The sequence below is a fragment of the Falco rusticolus genome, chromosome 10, assembly GCF_015220075.1.
Source record: "Falco rusticolus isolate bFalRus1 chromosome 10, bFalRus1.pri, whole genome shotgun sequence".
NCBI classification, from domain to species: domain Eukaryota; kingdom Metazoa; phylum Chordata; class Aves; order Falconiformes; family Falconidae; genus Falco; species Falco rusticolus.
In genome coordinates, this window is record NC_051196.1 from 32139906 (window position 1) to 32160639 (window position 20734).

At 40.2% G+C, this 20734-nt stretch overlaps 1 protein-coding gene across 2 annotated transcripts in view; it reads left to right on the forward strand.

The window, feature by feature from the left end:
• The window catches only part of STK4 (serine/threonine kinase 4), a 46553-nt gene that overhangs the window by 14361 nt on the left and 11458 nt on the right, over positions 1–20734 (forward strand). For both annotated transcript variants that reach the window (XM_037402254.1, XM_037402255.1), the window contains exon 10: positions 8823–8980. In XM_037402254.1, the coding sequence (XP_037258151.1) occupies positions 8823–8980 (158 nt within the window). The remainder of the gene's footprint in view (positions 1–8822; positions 8981–20734) is intronic.

The window sequence follows — 20734 nt, forward strand, 5'->3', positions numbered from 1 at the left end:
AATAGAATCTAGTTTGTCTAGTACTAAAATCTGTCCTGTTTTCTATTTTAAAGTGCCTCTTGCTTGTTTAAGCACCAGATAAAATGACACTGGAGAATGTAGAACTACCAACACTGGTGTGAGTTTTTTGGGTTGAGATGAATGAGGGATCTGGATGTGGTGGAAGAATTGTGGGTGTGGGATTTGTGTTAATGCGGCATGCAGTCAGTAGAGCATCTGGTGCAGAGGTCAACCAGAAGCCCTAATAATTCTGTTGCCTCTACTTTGATAATGTAATGTGCAGGTAAAAATTCTTAATAGTTTGTGAGTGTTTAAAATAAAAAATTCTAGGCTTCATTCTCATAATACTGTTAGGGTGGTTTGGGTTTTCTCACGGCTTTGCCGTGCCCGTGCTGCTAAGCATGGTTGTGGCCTTTTAAAAAGATGTTTTCCCTATTGAGGGTAGATTGGGTTTCATTAGTAAATTAAATGAGCTAAGATGCAAACTTGGCAATTTCCTATTAGAAAAATGATTCAGACTAAGCTTGTTAGTCTTGGTGGCTTTGTGACACATCCCACGGGTGACACTTAAACCTAAACCAGAGAAGTATTGCTGCCAAGACTTGGGGAAACTTTTTTCTGTGCTAATTAACCTGTGATTTTTCATGCAAAGCAATGACTGTAAAAGCTGTAACGTGAACAGCAGGATAAATATGGATGGCGGAAGGTTTATGTGATTGCACTAGTATAATAATTGAATAAAGTATTACTAGTATGAAGCTGAGGTAGCCATAGGTGGTGTAATATCAGATGTTATCCCCAAAAAAATGCAAATACATGTTATCCAAAGAGCCGATGCAGGTACTGTCAATAATAGCTCCACGTCTTGTCAGGATTTATGTTAGTGTGCGTCAAATACATTTGCTGCGTTTTGCCTCTGATTTTCTCCGTGGATGATGGCTCCTTGTAGTTGCTTCCCACTAGTCAGCGTTATTAATGTCCAGTGGTACAGTTCTGTGCTTAAAATAAATCGGTCCATTTAGCCATGATCAGACCATAAAACACACATTGTTATGCATTTAAATAACGCACTGTTTATAGAAACACATGCATTGATTAAATTGTTCTTGAACGGTAGGAATCACTGTACTGCCACTCTTGAGGTGCAGAGAATACAAATCTTCCCAGATAAGTCTTCCAGCTGTGTTACTTTTTGACTTTTAATAGCAACTTTGCTGGCAAATTTGACATAAACAGCGGCCAGCACAGTGTGTTTAAGAAAGTCAAGTTGTGCAGACATGCAGACGGTATTTTTGAGCAACGGGAGGAGTTGTATGTGCTGGCATTTTGTTGTGGAGTTTTCGCTGTAGGTTTTGGTTTTTCTGTTTGAATAGTGGCTCTGGACCCCAGAGCGGCGTGCTAGCAACCGAAACAGTGGTTCTGCGTAGACTGAAGCATGAAGAAGAGTTAAGTCTGGGATCTAAGTTGGATGCTTGTCTGCCTTTGGTTGTCCTGAGTATTTGACAAAGCTTTAACGCTAAGACAAAGTTAATCATCTGTTAATATTTATCTTTTCAGAGATACTGAAATTGGAGAAAGAGGTGTATGTGTTTAACACAGCTATTCCAAAGCACACCTGTGTTTGTGATGGTGGGGGATTGAAAGTAGGGGGATTTTTTTCTTTGGACAGAAGCATTGTCTTGAGGAAGATGGGACGTATATAGCTAGCAGAGTCCTGAATAGCATACAGGAGGCAATAATATGCTTCAGGAGACTTAAGCAAGAGACAGAGGAGTAGTAAATCACTTAGTAAGTATATCTCTGTCCCATATGCATGCATATATTTGCCTATACAGGCAAACTAACCTATTTGTCTCTTCTAAGAATAAATACACTTCCTGTTCAATCAGAATAAAACCTGGAGAAAACTTTGCTCCCGAGCAGGAATGAAAACTCTATAAACTCTTTAAATTCCTTAATTGCAGAAGTTTAAAGTGGATTTGTTTTTACCAGCAGATTTTCAGGCTTCAGGAAAGAAATATTCATTGCCATGTTGTTTTCTGTTTTCTCCAGACAAGCAAATGAGTTTACAGGTTGTGAATAAAATGTTATTTTATTACGTTAACAAATGCTTACTTGGCTATATGCCATTTGGGGGGCCTGATCTGTTACGCACAGTATGCTGGACCTGAAGACTGCATCCCTGTTGATGTGGTGGTTTCTTGTTAAGGTTCATCAGAACCTGAGTTGGATGAGGCAGGACGTGGAATGAAGTTCTTTCTTGATGCTCTTTCACATCTCGCTGCCTGTGTTACACACTGTGGTTGCTGGACTAAATAATTTATGTAATTACATGAAAGACAGAAGGTGTCCAATGAAAATTTGCAATGGAAGAAAGCTGCTGTATATTCATAATCTTTTCTGTTTTTTCAAGTAGAAGAGAGCCAAAAGGAGGTAACTTGGTCTTAAACAACTTTAATTACTGTGAGGATTTCCTCCTCTTTTCAGAAAGGGTCCTTGATTACATATACTGCAGCTTTGGATGAGTGCTGGTACTCTTCTCTTCGGGTGGCTTTCATGCCTTATATTCGTTAAAAGAGATTAATTAGAATACCTAGTGTTGATCTTTATGGTCATTTAGGAGCTCCTTCTTCATAGCAGGACCTGTCAGGTATGTTCTGCTTTGATTTAGTTTGAGATAGGCTGTAATTATGGGAAGGCTTTTCCTCATAAGTTTCAATGGATAGGAAGTGTTATGTGGTCTGCTTTTAATATGAGGAAATCTCAGCTAGTGTTGCCATGGGGTGAATTCATTAATGATGGAGCACTTTTTGCTCTGGTTGAATAAATTGGCATCTCTCTGCTCTGCTGCATAAAATGACTCAGTCCTGTTCATATTGTACAAATTATGCTGTCCAGCTGCTAAAGTTCATCTGTGATCTCTAAGAAATGGCCTGAAGCAAATAAAACTGCAATTCCATTTGAAATTTAATATTAATGAAGTGTTGCTTGCACATAATCATCAGGCGCTGTTTTCTGTATCCGAAGTGTGTGTGCGTTTTCAGTCTTAAAGTTACATTAATTCAATCGGAAGCAGCCAGAAGCTTACTGAGACTGCCAGGGACTGAGCCTGTTATGTGAGAAGTCAGTGAGATCTATGCTTATGTGGACCACTAAAGTGAAAGATGACATTGGCTATAAGAACTTCCTTTTTTTTTAAAAAAAAAAAAAAGAAAAAGAAAAAAAGGAGAAGGTGAACACCATTTGAACGTGGGAGAGCTGAGGCTTGCTCAAGAACAAGTGGTGTAGTCTGGCTACCCGTAAACTTCAGGCTGGAACTGAGTGGGTTTATAACTCCAGGAGAACAGCAAGGACAAAGCAAAGCAATTTGCTTTACAATGGATCTTGATCCCTCTGTGAAAGGGACTATATAATCTTGTATATGGTAGCTGGAGGCTGTGCTGCTTGTCCCAGGGGATCCTTTCTGGCACCGTGTCTGACTAAAGGCAGCCATAGCTCTGCTCTCTTTAAAGTTAACGTGTGTGCTCTTCACCGCATCTCTGCAGAGCTGTTTTGAGCTCCTGTGCACAGGCGTGCAGCTTTCTGAGCTTGGTGCAGGGCATTCACGATACTTTCCTAGCACAAAATGTTTAAAACTTAAAAAATTTTGGTTCTGTTGCTCCTGATGCCTCATCCTCACAAAACAAGTACTCTCCAGAGCCGAGGCCAGCTGTATTTCTAAAGATTGCAGCCTCCTGATATCTTGACAAATACATGTAAGCGTACCAAATATCGCAGCTTAGTTTGATATTGCTAATGTCGTAATTGATCACTTCATTGTCGTTGATTTACATTACCTGCTTTGTAGATTAATTTGTAATACCATCTCCTGACAGTTCCCAGCCACAACTCTAGCTCTGATTTTTGTGATACAAGGGGGAAATCTCACTTGTGGCTTCAAGAATAGGTATTTTAAGCATTAACTGTATAAACTGACTTGAGTAAAGAGCACACAAAATGTGCTCCTGAGGTTATCTTTCTCTTATGACAAGCTTTGTGACCCTGGAATAGTCACCCTAGGTAGATAATAGCAATCTCTTTCAAGAGCAAAGAATAATAAAATGAGGATTTTTCTGCTGTCAAGTTTGAGAAGAATAATTTTAGAGAAAAGCAGCAATTCTAGTTTCATTACTCAGCAAGCTTTTTCAGATAGATAGGAAGACTTCGTAAATCTCACTTTCCTTTTGAAGGCATCCTTTGAAGCTCGTGAGCTTCTCAAAATTTTCAATTGAGAGCTAATTTGACAAAGTTAACAAAATGAGTGCTTTGATTTCTGGGACTAGATGATACTGACTGATCTGGTTTCATGGGTATTCTTTACTGCTGGTGAAAAAAAAGAGTAAATCTTTTGCTGGTTTAATTGACTGTGTTGTTTCTTCTTTATCATTCTACTTTCTCTGCAGCATCGTAGGGAAATACAAATGGCTTGAAGGCTCTCCACGTTATCCTTTGTCATCTTTTGCTTGATTTAAGGCGGTGTTCTCTGCCTTTGGACCCACCAGTTTCTCATCTTTTTGTGTTCTCAGGTCCAGCAGTACATGGTGGTATACTTTTCTAAACATGACTTTATGCCAGGCAGTGCTTGTGAGTTTTCTGCAGAGGGCTTCTGCTTTTGGCTGCGTGGCCGGCTGAACGCCGAGCAGTCCTCCCGGTGCCTGCGGTTCTGCACAGCTAGCCCAAACCTGCGATTCTGCAGTCAGCTGGACTGGCTCCAGTAGAGCTGTAGTGTTCCATTTGTGTAATTAATACAGCTCCTAAAAGATGAATGTGTATCTAAATGGTAGACTGTTAATGGCTCTGGGGAGCTCTCACGGCTCATCCTTATAAGCAACTCTTTAGGTTCCAAAATAAATGCGTGGTGAAGCCTTTCTTGTCATCGCAGGGTGACCTTTTTATAAAAGGCTCTTCTCTGCCACAGTTGTGATCTCACTTTCTGTCAAATGTTCATATTTTAGTCTAACCCTGTAAAAGTAGGAAGTTAAATGCTTTTTGGCACTGACACGTTCAGTGCAGTGTCATCTTTCAGCAGCATCTGCTTCTGCAAATAGCAGTAATCGATTTTTGTCTTCAGCTGCCTGTTATCGAAATCTTAAAGATATAGCAGTATGTAGGATTTTTTTGTTGAATTAAAAGCAGATCATCTTTGGAAAGATGACGCTGCTGTTAAGTGCCAAGATTGATGAAAAGAAATCCAGTTGTGCTGGAATGATAATTGATTTGGTGTAATGTCTTTCTGTCTCTAGGAGTGTTTCTGTCTGTCTTGCTGCACATACACCCCTACTGAGATTATAGCAGCAACTAAAATTTCAGACATCTTAGATCTGTTTTCTGGCTATTTTTCATTTTATATTATCTTTTTTCCCCATTTTTTGTTTGTCGGTTAGCAATCTCCGTTTTACTCACTTTAAAAAAACCAACCAACACTAAATAAAGATGCAGCGTTACGTGTTGATGTGTAGAAATGTAGTAAAATTGGTGACTACTTGTCACGTGCATTGGAAAGGCCTGAGGTGACTGCAGGGTTGGAGGTGTCTGACGGTGGGTGTGAAGACTGTGAGTTGCAGAAGTGCTTGGCTTGGCAGGGACCTCGGGAGGTCATCGGTCCTGTTCCCTGTGCGATGTCAGGTGTGATTGCTTAGGGCTGTGCATAGTTGCTGCAGCCCTGGTATAAGCAAACAGTCTTTTTTTTTTTCTTTTAAGAAAAAAGGTAGAAATGAACTGAATAAGCCAATGTCAATGGAGTGAAACGCTTGCTTTCAAAGTTTCCTGTACTACGAATAACTGTTTTCAAAACACAGAATACAAGCTTGATTTAGATTTTAACTTTTTTCCCTAGGAAGCCTGCATTCCTGACACCTAGGCTGGCTGTCAGTAAGCTGCGTATAGTAGCCTAGGTAGTTGTGAATCTCTCTCTACAAAATTTGTTGGTGTTAAACATTGACATGATCCTCCTTCTTCAAACAGGCTAGGCTGCAGCAGAATACAAGGGGTGTATTTACTTCATTCTAAATAAATGTTTGATCGCTTAGCAGTAATTGGATTGCTATTGTATTTCAGTAATTATTCCCAACAGCAAATCTGTTCTCTGCTTTGCAGACGTGTTCCCTAACTGACCTTCACGCAGCCTGTCTGAAGGTGTCTGTCTTGATCTAAGCCTGTACAATGATGGCTTTTGTGGTTTTTTTTAAAAAGGGGAACTACTGCCAGGGGTAGAATAATTTGTCTTTGCTCCAGTTGTCATGGTGCAAAAGTATAAGCACTTCAGTTCACGCTTGAGCTTTTAGCTGACCCTGGAGAGGCAGTACGATGCAGTGGTTTTTGCAAAGGCATCGTGACATTTCAGGCTGTATAGAACCACACTTCTCTCAGTATCACAACACAGATATCCTGCCAAGATCTCTCATACTTCGCGGAAATTTTTTCTGTGTGTAATAGGTCTATAGACAAATAACTTCCTGAATTACCTCATAGCTGACCAAGGTATTCATGCTCTTGTCTCAAGTTCAGACAGTTTGCCAGGCAAGTTCTGGATCACTAGATGGCAATTTTACGTGCAAGAATAATATTTGGTGATTAAATCTTAATGGGTTCTCACAATAGCTAGTACTTTTTCAAGAGGAAAGCAACACTGAGTATCCTTGGTGAGAATTTTCTTGTGATAGCCTGCCTTCTGTACAAACTCTTCGGGGAGAGTCTGCATTACGCAGACCCCACAAACCTATCAAAGGGTGGCTCCATCTCCTGTGTGCTTGTCTGAAGCTCTAAACCTTTGGTTGATTGCCTGCCTGACAGATTATATTTCTTTCAAATGTATGGCATTCAACAGTGAACTTACTTTCACAGCCCAGACTTAGGTTATTCTGAAGCCATTTCCTGTTAACTGTAGTCCTAATCCTGCTTTCTGAAAATGATGATTTCTGTTTTGTCTAAAACATGTGTTTCAAGTATGAGTAGCGTACTCCAGTGTCTAGAGAACCATATTTTATCAGAATAAAAACATTTTACTAGGTATTGTTACAGCGCTTACTTCCGTTATGCTCACAGGTTTTTGCGAAGCATTTTATCATGAAGAGCAGCACAACGGCATTAAGCTGTGAGTCGTCCTTAGCTGCGTTTGTAGCTTCATGTTCTTGTGGTGCAGCCTGTTCGAGTGTGTTTGCTGTGCCAACCTGCCTCTTCATTTAGATGGAGACTCTTCACAAGATACTAGCTGCTCTGTAACTCCCAGGACAGGCCAGTTCTTAGTGTGAGTAGCCTGGGCAGCATCTGATGCTGTGCCAGTTGCACTAGTAAAGCAGTCTTCCTCTGGAGATGCTGAAAGTCTTTTGGTCTTGACTTGCTGTGGAGTTAAATTTTGAGTTTTCTTTCTGTGTTGGCTTTTATGCTGTCTGTGCTAGGAATCGATATTTTCATCCTCTAGCTTTTCATCACTTCCTTCCCTATTGCACTGTCGTCACCCTACAGCTGAAGCTGCCTTCTGTTCATGGAGCCACCTCCTTCCTCTCCAAAAGCACTAGGGATCTGCTTGGATCTGGGGACTTGTGACTCTGCGTTTCTCCCTTCAGTGATGGAAACCCGTTTCCCGAATGGATTGCTAGATTTATTTGTACGTAATGGTACTTAAATCACATGAGCAGGGATTCAGATGGTGTGGTGGCTAAAGAAGAAAGGATACGTTAGTGCTCACATCCCTAATCCCACCCGCTACCTAATGTATCTGGGCTCCCTGTGAGTGTGTAGTTTTTACTAGCTCATTGCTCTTAATGGATCAGCAGTGTTCTTGTTGTTGTTCTAACTTCTGCTTGTTCTAAAGAATAATTTAGACCAGTGAGAATAATGTGAATCTAGTTGCTCTCAGGCTTCTCTTGGCCATATCCTTTCTTCTCCCGTGAGTATGGGTGAACTCTTTTTTTTTTTTTTTTTTTTTTTAATTAAGAGTAGTTCTCAGGAGGCTTATGAGACCTGCTCTTCAAAATAAAAGTATTCATATTTAGGGGATTATTTTGACGTCTCTGTTTCTCTTTGTACCCTTGCCCATTCCTTATTACCCCAAGTTCCTTAAGCGCAGTCTAGAAGTGAATGTTTACTCTATATGTGTGGCTTATTTGAGTAATCCGCTAAGAATGTGTGTTCAGAGGAATTAACTTAAAAAAAGAAGACTAGGGCAGTAAACTTGAAAACTTACTGTTTGTAAAAAGAAAAAAAGAAGCTTTGCAAATTAATCTTGTATACCCAAGAAGTGTAGAACATGACTACTTCTACCCAAGGCAAGTTCTGTGATATTTGTGTGGTAGACGTCTTTGAAAGCCTCGCTTTTGTACTATTCTATTCATATATATATAAAGATGAGTTTCTGCTTCTAAAACAATGCCGTTTCGTTTTGGAATTTGGCATATTTTGCAGTGTGTGCAGCCTGGCTGGGATGAAAAAACCCAACCTCTCTAGTTGGTAGCTGTTTGGTTCTAGTATTCAGTGCATGAAGCTCAGTTACCTGGTAGCGTGCTTTGATGGATGGATTGCAGGTCTAGAGGCCAAGGCCTCCAGCATTGTAATCACTTGTGTGGTGGGCTTTAAGCTTCCCTTCTCCAGTTTTCTCACTGGACAGTCAGTTTTATGATTGAAAAGCTACTGAAAAAATAGTACTTCAGCAAGTACTTTAGCAGTACTATGTGATTTAGTGTGTACTAAAAAATTGAAATCACTTTTGGGCATGATGTAAGGCTATATAACTGAAAATACATTTTTTCAAAACAACTGTTCTTTTTTATTTTTAATGTTTCCAGGGAGGGATGAAACGATGCAGCCAGCCAAACCATCATTCCTTGAATATTTTGAGCAGAAGGAAAAGGAGAATCAAATCAATAGCTTTGGGAAGAATGTATCTGGCCAGACAAAAAATTCATCTGATTGGAAGGTACCACAGGATGGAGACTACGAATTTGTAAGTCTATACTTTGAAATTCAATCAATGTGATAATCTTTAAAAGTTTTAGTCAGAGCTGCTATAAGATTATTTCTTGTTTTGACAGACTAATGGAAACTTGAGGAGATTCTAATTGCTAATGCATTTGAATGGGGCATTTTGAAAAACTCATTTGCTTTAGGTATTTCTCAGTAATCATAACCAGTCATTATCTGTATACTTGTTTAAAAGCAAACAAAAGAATAAAAAAGCCTGAGGATATGCAGGGCACAAGCTATCTTACTTTACTTCCTTATTATGCATTTAAAATAAAAAAATAGAATTCCAGGTGGCAGTTGGAAAATGCAAATTCTGAATGAGTAGTGTTTGGCAAGGAACAGTGTTAGAACCATTGAATTTCCTTGTTTTGCTCAAGCTTAGGCACTGGGTTTTGTTTTATTATATAAGTATCAAGCTTGTCTTAATTTCTCTTTCAAATCCTCAATTTCGGGTCCTAACTAATGTTTACATGCTCAGAATTTTCAGGAACTTTTCAGAAGTTCAAAGTAAGATCTATGATTTATAAATTTGATCTAGTTTTTTTTGTGAGGATGGAAAACTTCTGGTTTGAGTACAAAATGCCAGAAGATGCATGCTCTGCTGAACACTGTGTGCTCGGCTGCATTTTCTTTTAATGATACTTCACTGCAAGCACTTTTTGCTTGAAGTGCGTTGTACGCCCTTCCGACGTCTGCTCGTGTTGCCCGTGGTTCAGGTTGTCACGCTGCGTTCGGCAGTTGGTGAGATTCACTCCACCTTCACAAAGCAGTGTGGAAAGCGAAATCCCTCTGCTGGTCACGACTCGAGGAGATGCTTTACTTGAAGGCTGGAATAATAGCTGGAGCCTTTCGTTCTCTTTGTACAGATTGTATAGACTGCTGCTGTTACATGTATTTTGTTGTCTTTGCTGTTGCATCTCAGATTTTCTTATTTAGGCTGGAAAGGGTGGCTAGCTGAAGGGACCTGCTGCATATCCCCTCTTGTAGCCCTTTGTACTTATGTTTAGCCTGAAGGCTTGAAGTCATTGCATGACCTGCAAGCTGTCTGTGTAGAGTCAGATACTCGGTTTATCTTCTTCACCTTACATACGGTAACTTAATTTAATGATAAACAATTATTTTTCAATGTGTGGCCTTTCCCAGGAAAGATGCACTAGTTTGGAGTGTCTTAGAAGTTTTTTGTAGCCTGCAGAAGATGGCCCAAAGGGAAGTTTGCTGTAATCATTTTACTTTCTAATTTGGTTGATAACAAGTTTAGCAATTACCCTTATTTCCCCTGAGTAGGATGTATTCCACTCTGCATACAGTGAGCTGTAGGTGCAGGCTAGACCCAGCAAGCAGCACAGACAGCATGGATGAGGAAAGGTCAGTGCCATTCCAGTACCTACAAATATTTTTAGAATGTGCAAAGCAACTGTTTGACATGCACGTGATCTTGTTTACTGATTTCCATTAGTACTGAAGTATTGCCATGTGCATAGATCACCAGTGCGCTGGAAGCAATAAAAGCAAGCAATAAAAGCTAGCAATAAATCGGGCTTTGGGTCACCTTCATGTAGTAATTTGTAGAAATTTTGCTTCCCAGCTGTACATATTTCTCTGGTTCAACTGTGTATGACTATACCAGCCTGTCTTGCATACAGATTTTCTAACAGAGCTACTTTCTTTTCTGTAGGATAACAAAAATGTGGGAAAGCAACCTTAATAAACACTCATGGGTATTTATTTGTATAGTCTTTATCTGAGGGATAGTAGCAGTAACTTATGTTGTGTAATGTATTCAAAGATTTAGAACTGGGTATTTTTCCTGTTTGGCTGAAAATGAATCAATGTGATGGCTAGCGGTGGGTAAAAGTCATGTTTATTAATGTTTTATTAATTGAAAACATCAATGCAGTAAGCATTGTGGAAGAAGAAAAAAAATAGATTTGTTAGGCATATCAAGTCCATGTGTCCTAGACTTGCCTGCAGCTATAAATTATTTCTGCATTGTCAGAGTAGGCAGGTTTGAGCAGAATTTGCCTATAGTTTGCAGGATTCCAAGTAGAGGTGAGATTAGCGAGATGCTGGGAGAATGCTACTTCCTCCTGGGCCGTAGGAAACAATGAAAATATTATTGTTTTGCGCTACTGCAGACTAGATAAATACACCTTGTCTTGTGTTCTGTATTCTTCTCCCTCCTATGTGACTAGCACCTGGAGTCTCCTGTCTTCCAAAAACAAAAACAAACAAACAAACAAAAAAAGGCAGTATTAAATTACGAAAGATTCTTGGTCTTTTCCCCTGTGGCAAAACCATTTGGCCTTTTCTTGACTAACATTGTTCCTCTGAAGCAGGCAAATAAGACACTATTTATATCACAATGGCAGTGTCGTGTCAGATGAGGGTTAGGCTGAGGCAGCCCTATCCACTGCATAGCTGAATCACCAGAGATCCTGTTCTAAAAGGTGACGGGCTCCATTCCTCCCAAACGTGATGCTCTGGTTGTGGTCAGCGGGGGCAGAAACCCAGCCTATTTCCAACAGCGTATTTCCAGCCTTGGATTTCTGAGGTAGCAGTTATTAACTGATTAGTCAGTGCCCAATGGCCATTAATTTTTATCCCCACTCATGTTTGAATAAAGATCTCTAAGGATTTAAGCCCTGCTTGGTTATGTTTTCAAGAACATTATGATTTATTTAACGGGGTGGGGGATACTATGGGCAGAAATTCTTGCTTTTAGGTAGAATATAACAAATTCTAATACAAAAATGCTGCAGGGGTAGGCTGTTAATGGGCAGGCTGCATTGTATGTAGAATTCCTAATTGCCATAATCAGATTTCAGATCTTTTCTAGTTGAATTTAATTTTGCCAGTGAACATTAGTCACATACTGTTGCACAGACTTAAATTAATAATGCTAGAAGATTTGTTTAGACAATGTCATACATTTTTTCACTTTAATCTTTCAGTAGTACCGTTAACGTACGGCAGAATTAATTGTGCAGTGTTTCCTGCCCTTAGACCCAACAAATCTTTTGCTTACTCCTATTTTAAAAGTCTTTTAGCTGTTCTGAGCAGGTCGGTATTGTAGTATCAATTGTGGCTAAAGTGGGATTGCTTTTTTTATTTGGGGTTGGCTTTTTTTTTTTATTCTGGCCCTTCTTGAAAGGCACTCAGTCTTCCCAAACCTATTGTAACACATGTTCATGGATCATCCAGTCATGAATGTTCTGTATTACATCACTAGTCATTTTATTGAAAGCCTATTTTAATAGCAAATTAGCAGGTTGCAGTCATACATGGCTTACGGTAGCCATGACAATACTGAAACCTTTTCAGCTCTATCCCATGAGTGTGGTTTCACTGGCGAAAACGCGTGGCAGTAGAACCCCTCTCAATCTTGAATTTTGCCATCGTGACACAACTGCTCTTCTTTTAATACCCGTGGTGTTGAGCTTTGGGTTTGCTGTATCTCTCATTCATAGTTTTTCATATGTCAGTGAATCTGTGCTACTTAAGTATCCTTGGGGCTTGTTTTGGATGATGAGTCAAATTGGACCTGAACTTTTAACAGACACTAGATCGAGTGTACTGCAGGACATCAAGTCTTTCCACAGGCTTTACACAAGGAGCTGAAGCCATTTGCTCCGAGGCTGATTCCAGGAATTGTGTATCTGCTGACCGTGCGTGGCCTGTGTAAGGCAGCCTGTCAAGAGCATAGATGGTACAGATACTTACTTCTATGTTGTCTTTAGCTGCTCTTGCTATCTGTGCTTCCCTGGAGGAACACCAGGTGATAGTGGAGCTCTTGAAGGAAAGCGTTGCCATTCACCTGCAGGACCTCAGTGGAGAACTGCAACCAGCAGTAGCTCTTCTCTGCACTGGCAGTCGCCATCGTGCTGCTGCAGCTCTGGGAATGAATCTGACATTCAGAAACAAGGTTTATGTCTCTTTCCTAAGGACTCTCCTGTTTGCTTTGGGAAGACCTTGATTTGCTCATCTCTGCTAAGTCTTGGTGACTCAGACCTTTCCTATTCCTGCAGTTATCAAAAGCCAGTAGTTTGGGTCTGCCTTCACAGGTTCTCTCTTTGAAGCAGAAAAACTTTGGAGCAGATTTTTTTCCTTACAAAAATAAAATGAACAAATACCTTTGAGAGCACCAAGGTTTGCAGAAGTGGAAGGACTAGACGTGGCTAACTTCTCAGCTTTCTGTGAAAGGACTGCAGAAGGTGGCTGTTGTCGTGGCCTTTGTTCACAGGTTCCCCATGCTTTAGTCTGCTGTGAGCAAATTTGTGTTTCAGGTCTCGTGCTTCCGTGCTGTCAGTGCTGTTCACTGCACTAGCTCATCTTTTTAGCTCCCTTTGAGAAGTATCTCGTTGGCTGCTGATGGGAATGTCTTTGGACAGGAAAGATTGATGTGATCTCCCCCTACTCCAAAGCAGACTTTTATTGCTTTGCAGCGCACAGTGTCATCTGTTTCTCTACTGCTGGGGAAGACTGTCCTGCAAGCAGTGGAACTGTTGCTTCTGAGAATTTTCTAGGGCAAAAATGGAAGGATGAGCAGGAGGTGTTAATTGCCTCTATTAGGGGGAAGAATGCAGGTGCTGGTCAGCTGCACTTAATGTCAGGGCTGCACAGTCAAAGCCCTCATGTACAAGCAACAGTTCCTGCCTCCATCTCACCATCTGCTAGACAGGCAAGGGCAGGGAAGGGATTTGCTGAGTTAAAGGAGTTGGAGGAAGGGCTGGGTTTGATCCCACAGTTACAGATCACTTTCCACTAACCAGTTGTCCAGCCTGTTGCTCCCAAAGTGCTTGGGCTGTAGCTTGCTGTTTGATACCCGACTTCATTTTAAGGAGCACAATCCACAAAGGACTAATTTTGAAATGAGGCACCTTTGTTTCAAAAGCATCTGTAGACAGTTTACTGCGGTCTTTGCTTGTGTTTAGAAGCTCTTGCTCCAGTGTTCCTCTTCCTTGCACTGAGTCCTGCCAGGGGCTCCTTGGAGCAGGCAGCTGTAGGAGCTGGAGGTTCACCAAGCCCGTGGGACAAAGGAGTGAGCAGCTGAAACATAGTCCACGCTGGCAATTGCAATTTGTTCAGATAAGAGACAGAGCAATAGTCTGGGCAAACTGTTGAAGCAGAACATCGAGAAAACACTTAAATTTTAATGAAGTCCAGTTTCTAAAAGTATATGCACATATTTTTGAGGTTTTGAATTATCTGCACTGCAAGAGCCGGTTTCACAACTGCAGCCTCCTTTAAATAACTCTGAAGAACTGTATGTCCGTTTATACTTCTTAGGAAACTGTGATGGTTTTTGTGTCTGTCTGGAAGCAGCTTCTAGCCAGAGCTTTTAACAGCTACTGCTTAGATCTTTCTTTTTTTTACAAGTATCATGTAAATGAAAGCAAGCCTCCTTCTTACCTGAGTGGACATACTCATTTTTTTTGAAGCAGTAAGGAGAAATATAATTTTATGTTGACTGAAACAAGGATGTTTCATTATGCTGCTCTCATCTGGGCTATACTTTTTATTAACATCTTAATTTATATGCTTTTACTTAGTAGTTTGAAAGATTACATTGGAAACAAAGATTTTAAAATAAATAAGTAAACCCACTTCTGGTATCTTTACCAGCGGAGGAGGAGGGTATGTTGGTCTCATGGTGTCTTCAGCTTGTTTGGTTGCACAGATGGCTGTTGGTTTGCTATGACATCATGAAGCTGAATCTCTTTCCTTCTAGTTAGACAAATTAGGTAGTGTGATAGCAAGAGATCGAAGTCCTTACCAATAAGTTTACAGAAAGTTTAATTCTTTCAAAGTGAGTCAAATTGCATTAGGATCATATGATGTTTTTCAGTCTGCTGGTAGACACCAGCCTGACAATGCCTGCAGATCAGGGTCTGCTTCTGCGTGTTAGGTGCGGTCCAGGCAGCAGGAATGCCAGCCACGATGGATCCCTGCATGGAGCCCAGACCAGACGGACGCACGCCACAGCTCCGCGTGCTGCTCAGCCCTGGCAGGAATCTGCAGAAGCTGCAGCTGGTACCTGCGGGTGCAGTGTTAGGTCTCTTGCATCACCCTGCTACTTCCCCTACACCACTCCAGAACAACTGCAGTTAAAAATGGCTATCACTCAGCGCAGATTTCTTCTCCCGGCTCAGAACTGTGGTGAGGAATGGCTGTGTACTGGAACCATCAGTTTCCTTCACTGGAAGTGATTTATAGGGAGGAACTGTTAGAGGGCAGGTGATTTATTGTTTATCAATAACAGTAAACACATTCTGCTTTACAATGACCAGAGTCTCTAATTTATTGTATTCTGTCTGTGAAGGTGTCATTTGTCTTGTGAACGGCTTGTTGTCTACCATTACCTGGAACATGTCGTGTCTTTGGTTTCTCTGAACATTCATTTGGATAGCGTTTATTAGCAATCTAATATTGATGCTTTATAGCTTTACCACCTTTCATCCTTCTAGAAGTTCAATCGATTAAAAACTTAAGAGTATTTCTGTACAGTTACAGGCTTTGAAAATGATAGCGGATAAATAATTGGCGCTTGTTTAGTTGGAAGTGGTCTGTGGGTCTTTTCTAGCAGTAGGAAGAGGGCATGCTGAGGATGCATGGATAAGGCAGACGCCAGAAGAAAAGTGCTTGCATTGTATGGGTAAGCTGCTGTTGTGTGACACTTCATAGTTTATCAATCTGTAGTGTTTCCTGACTCTCCTGTGATCCTCTGAGCTTTGTCTTCTTTTTACTTCTGTCTTTTAAGCAGCTTGGTAAAGGTGTCAGATGTAGGCTTCTACACTACTCTTTCTTGTTCCTCCTTTCTCCCATCCAAATTACTCAGGTGAAGAATTCAAGCTGGTTACGAAGACTACAGAAAGTCTATCTGCTTGGACAGGAGAAAAAAACCCCACTTTATTAGTGTGCACATTTGCAGGCTGTTTAAATGGGATTATTTAAAAATCAAATGATCTTGAGACTTCTATTGAATTATTATGAAACTTGCAATATATTCTTTTCTAAGAGAGCAAGTTTCTCTGACCCTTATGTGATGAATGAAGATTGATTGTTCCAGAAATTCATTTGAATATGTGTAGTTATGCATAGAAAAAACCCCAAGTTTGGTTAAAGTAGAGGGGTTTTCAATAACATTTTTTCCAAGACTAAACCAAACACTTTGAGTGAATCTTCAGGGATTTCTCTGTCCAAAAGTTTCTTCCCTTCATCTATCATGAGCTCTCCTTTTTCCCAGTGGTGGCTGGAATAAAAATTGCTTCTCAGACACTGATTTCTTCCAATAGTTTTTGATCATAAAGTGAACTTAGTTGCTAGGGCATTCATCAGTTTGAGAGATAAAGCCAGAACTGGGATGACTGACAGATATCCCTGTCTAGGTCCTATGGAACTAGAGCAGATTCCTAGTTGGGAAACTAGTAAACTTGAGATACTTGTTTGTGTTGTGTTGAATCTAAAATAGAAAGCTTTCTTTCAGTGGGAGAGCATTAAGACCGTAATTATTTTATTGGGGGGGGGGGGGGGCCGATGATGACACAACACAACCAGACTTTAATAAAAAGAGTACTTTCTTCTGACAGCAGAAGGCAGTCCAGAACAGACAATCATTAATTTCTACACCTGAAATTGAACCCCTGTGGTACGTCCTGCTAATTGAGGAAGATCTTAAAGTGTAGTACCTAAATGTAATTTCCACTCTGAAGTATGATTTATAAAAAGAGACAGGTTTTTGTGATGTTTTATTCATTGGTTTTAAATGTCACCTGCCGTGATTCATAACATTGATGTCCCTTAAATGGATTTCCTTTTTTCTTCCTTTAGCCATCTGCCAAGAATTTTTAAAGCTCTGCTAATTGTATGTATTTCTTTTAAGCATTACCTTCTCAGCATATTTAGCATGTTTTTCCCAGCAAATATTTCTAACTTGTGACATCTTTATTAGGGAAAAAGAGTTCATTTTGTCACCTTGTAATCAAACATACAGTCATTTTAAAAATAAGCCCAGGAACAGCTTGCTTGTCTCTTTTATTGTTTAAGTGGTCTTGAATCTTCTGTAACATTTGCATGAGGAAGACACTGAACCTTACTGCAAACCTCATCAAATTTGTGGCTGCTTCAAACCACCAATGTGATTTACAGCAAGCCCCATGTTCCTAGGTTTTATAAACCTTTCTAAATTCCCTTATAACAGGAAAAAAAAACCCCAAACAACCAAACCCCAGAAGGTACCACATTTAGCTTTAAAATTTGTTAGCAGAATTTGAAATTGAAAAAGCTAATTCAGTGCTTGACTCTTATATCTGCTGTGGAAGAGAATAGATTTCTGCTCTCTTCTGTTTGGTAACAGGGTCATTGCTCACCACCTGCTTTCACTTTTGTGCACACTGACATTGATTGCAAAGCACTTACTGCCACAACTTGCTGTCAAAATTTCATTTTTTGCTGTATTTTTGTATATAGCAGGCCTTCTGTGACATAAGGCTTTTAAATGAAACTTGCAGTGAGTGGGAAGTAAAATGAGTTGCCGTTTGTGTTGAATTGCTTAGGTCATAGCCCTTAATGGAGACTGACGTACTGTAACCTGAAATCAACTTCATATGACAGCATTCGGACTTGTAAATTCACCATCCTGGACTACCTTTGAGGCCCTTTTCCTGCTGTAGCATTTTATGGGCTGAAAGTTTTGTTGCTGAACGAAGTAACTAACAGAACTTCATTCAGGGTTTTTGATCGTGGGATTTGTTCCGCTGTTGCTGTATATTTAAGGTCAGGCTGCAACGTGCTTTTCTGCTTTGGGAGAAAGGGAAGAGAAATTAATAATTGAAGGTGTGACGTTGGAAAAATCTCTGAGCATGCCAAATTCTTTTAAAAAACCTGTTTGAGCCTTGTTATGCCTTGAGATTTGTTTTCAAGGCTGGGTGTGTTCTTGGCACAGCATCTCCCTTAAAGAACACTGCTGCTCAAACAGGGTTTATTTGAAATGCTTCTGAATTCTTGCAACTCATCTGTCAGTACGAATATTTGTAAAGGGTAGTGTAGCTTTAAAGGACAAGCTTGTCCAGGTTTTTCTCATCTGTAGCAAAAAGGGCTTTTCTTGGGGACTCCTTGGATCAGGAGCCTGATGTAGCCGCTCTGGCTTGGCTCTTAGAGGGTGGAATCTCTGGACCTTAACAGAAAAGCCTGGGGATAAAGCCTCCGTCAAGCCTCTGTGAATACTTTTGAATGGGTAGGTTCTCATCTGGACAAGTGCCTGAACTTACATACTGTGGAGGAGCAAATTTATCTCAGCTCTGACTTCTGAACCTGGTGCATTTGCCTTTGCGCATCCTCTTCTTGTATTACTATAAAACCCACAGAAAAGCTTGCTGGATGTCGCTTATTGCCAGTGTTACCTGGTGCGTGTAATTATTGGGTGTCTCCCTGCTCACCTCACCCGGAGACTTTGCAGGGAGCAGTTTTGTCATGCGTGAGGCATGTCTGAGGTCTTGCCCACACAGAGAAGGCAATGGGAGCTTGCAGATGGCTGTGGCTGCTTCCAATGACCAAGGTATCCTGGAGGTTTGCCTTAGCAAAGACATTATTTCAGTAATCTCAGCTTCAGAACCCAAGCTTTGACCTTCAAGAAGGAGGGAGAAAGAGTAGCTTAATACATAAAGACTGATAGAGGCTGAAAGGAATATTATTTGGAAATTAAGGGTTTCATTCCTCCTGTTTGGTTTTTTTTTTCTTGCCATCATGCAGGATCATTAGAAATAGATGCACAAATAATAGTGACCACTTGGGAAAGCCTGGCATGGTGAGGCGTGCAGGTTTATGCGATACAGATTTTATGGAGATGGTTCACTGAGGGACTGTCCCAAATAAATATTGTCTTTATGATATTAAACATATGTGCCTGGTTTTAAAGACAGCAGCCTCTCCCACAGTCATGCAGCTATTAATTTTTCAAAATGCCCTGGAAATCTCTGTAATTCGGTCTTTAATCAGAAAGCTTTTAATTCTCTCTCCTGTCTGCTTTGCCCTCAAGTTCAGGTTATTGCTTTCTTTCCCTTGGTGAAGGTGGGGGGCAGAGCAGCCGTGGACCGGGGTTCTGCGACAAGCCTCGCTTTTGGGTGCACAGCTTAGAGAACTGGTGTGGGCTTCCTGGGGTAAGAAATAAATGGGGAGACCAAGACTCTAATTAAACACATTTGTTGAATAAAGGTTAACACTTTCAAGATAGATAGGTCAAGGTTATTTAAAACTATAATGGCTATTTACCATGGATGAGAGAGTCTTAAGCCTTTGAAACTGAAACTGCATGTCTTAAGCCTTCTTTGTGCATTGTGTGAAGTCTTAAGACATGTTAGTGATGCTAATATACCAGCAGCAAACTTCTCACTATACATTATTAATGAAGACTGTATTGCCATACAGATTTAGTGTTACCTAATTGATTACCACTTCAGTTACATTTGTGTTTTGTGGTAATAGTACACTGAGCAATATTGCGTGAAGTAATCACTCTTACTTCAGATGTTCTTACTTCTAATTCTTCAGGAGTTCTGCTTTATTCAGAATAAGTGATCTGAATACATAAATTAATTTTTAATCCTGAAGTGAGTAGAGCCCTTAGAAGCAAGGGAGAGGGGAGGGAAGGGTATGTCGGATTGGAAGGAAGCTCTGTTACAGACCTGTGTACCCTTCCTGGCAGAATGTAGTTAAACCTCTCTCAAAAATTGTAGAAAATTGTATTTGGTTTCAGGGAATCAGCGTTTTCTGACAGATTGCGTTTCTTAAAAAAAAAAGAAAAAAAGCCCCACACATTGGTCAGCTGTGTACTTTACAGTTGAGTTGTGCAGCTAGGGAGATCTTCAAAATGACATGATTTATTTTAGCATGTCCAGAGGTATTTTGGTACTCTTAAGAAAATTAAAGCAAAATCACTTAGGGAAGGAAAAAAACCCTTGCTGTGTTTTTCCTTAATCAAATCTCTGGTAAGCAAGTGTTTTATATAAGCAAGTAATGCTCCTTTTTTGCTCCTTCTTCCTTCTTTTCTTTTATTTTCCTTTTGGGTTTTTGTGTTGGTTTTTTTTTTTTGTCCAGACACGCCGACCTTTTAGCTTGGTTTCTAATTCAGTTACTGGGGAAAAAAAAAAAAAAACCACCAGAGAAAAGTTATCTTTGTGGTTACAGGATTCGTCAGCTGCTTTCTAAGTCCCTAAAGGATTTTAAGGTTTGGACTTGTTGAAGTTCAGTGCTGCAGAATAACACTGACACAATTTGTCATTGCCTTTGTTTAGATTGCGTACAGTGCTTGGGATGTGATTTGGAAGTGAATAAGGTTATTCATACTCATAAGTGATACTAAGGCTAAAAAAGGAAATTTAATCTTGGAGCTTAGAAGATTAAAATGCATTGCTCTTTTTATAAAAAAATATTTATTTTTTTTTTTTGTCTATGACCACTCCATGAGTAGAGGTTTGGATGGGTTTTCTTCCTTAATACAACTTCTGTACAATGCTGAGGGTAGTAACAACATGCGGAGGTTATATGATTGTGCTGGCTGTAACACCAAAACTTTTTTGAGGCTTTTAAGGATTACAGTAAAAATTAATAAAGTGCAGTCCTTGGCTAAGAGCAGCTCAGGGATGCCAGCGTTATTGATGCAGGCTGTGGTGTTCCCGCAGCTGTGCAATCTTCTCTGCTCTGTGGATAACTGCTCTGCATAATCGCTGCATAGTTATGT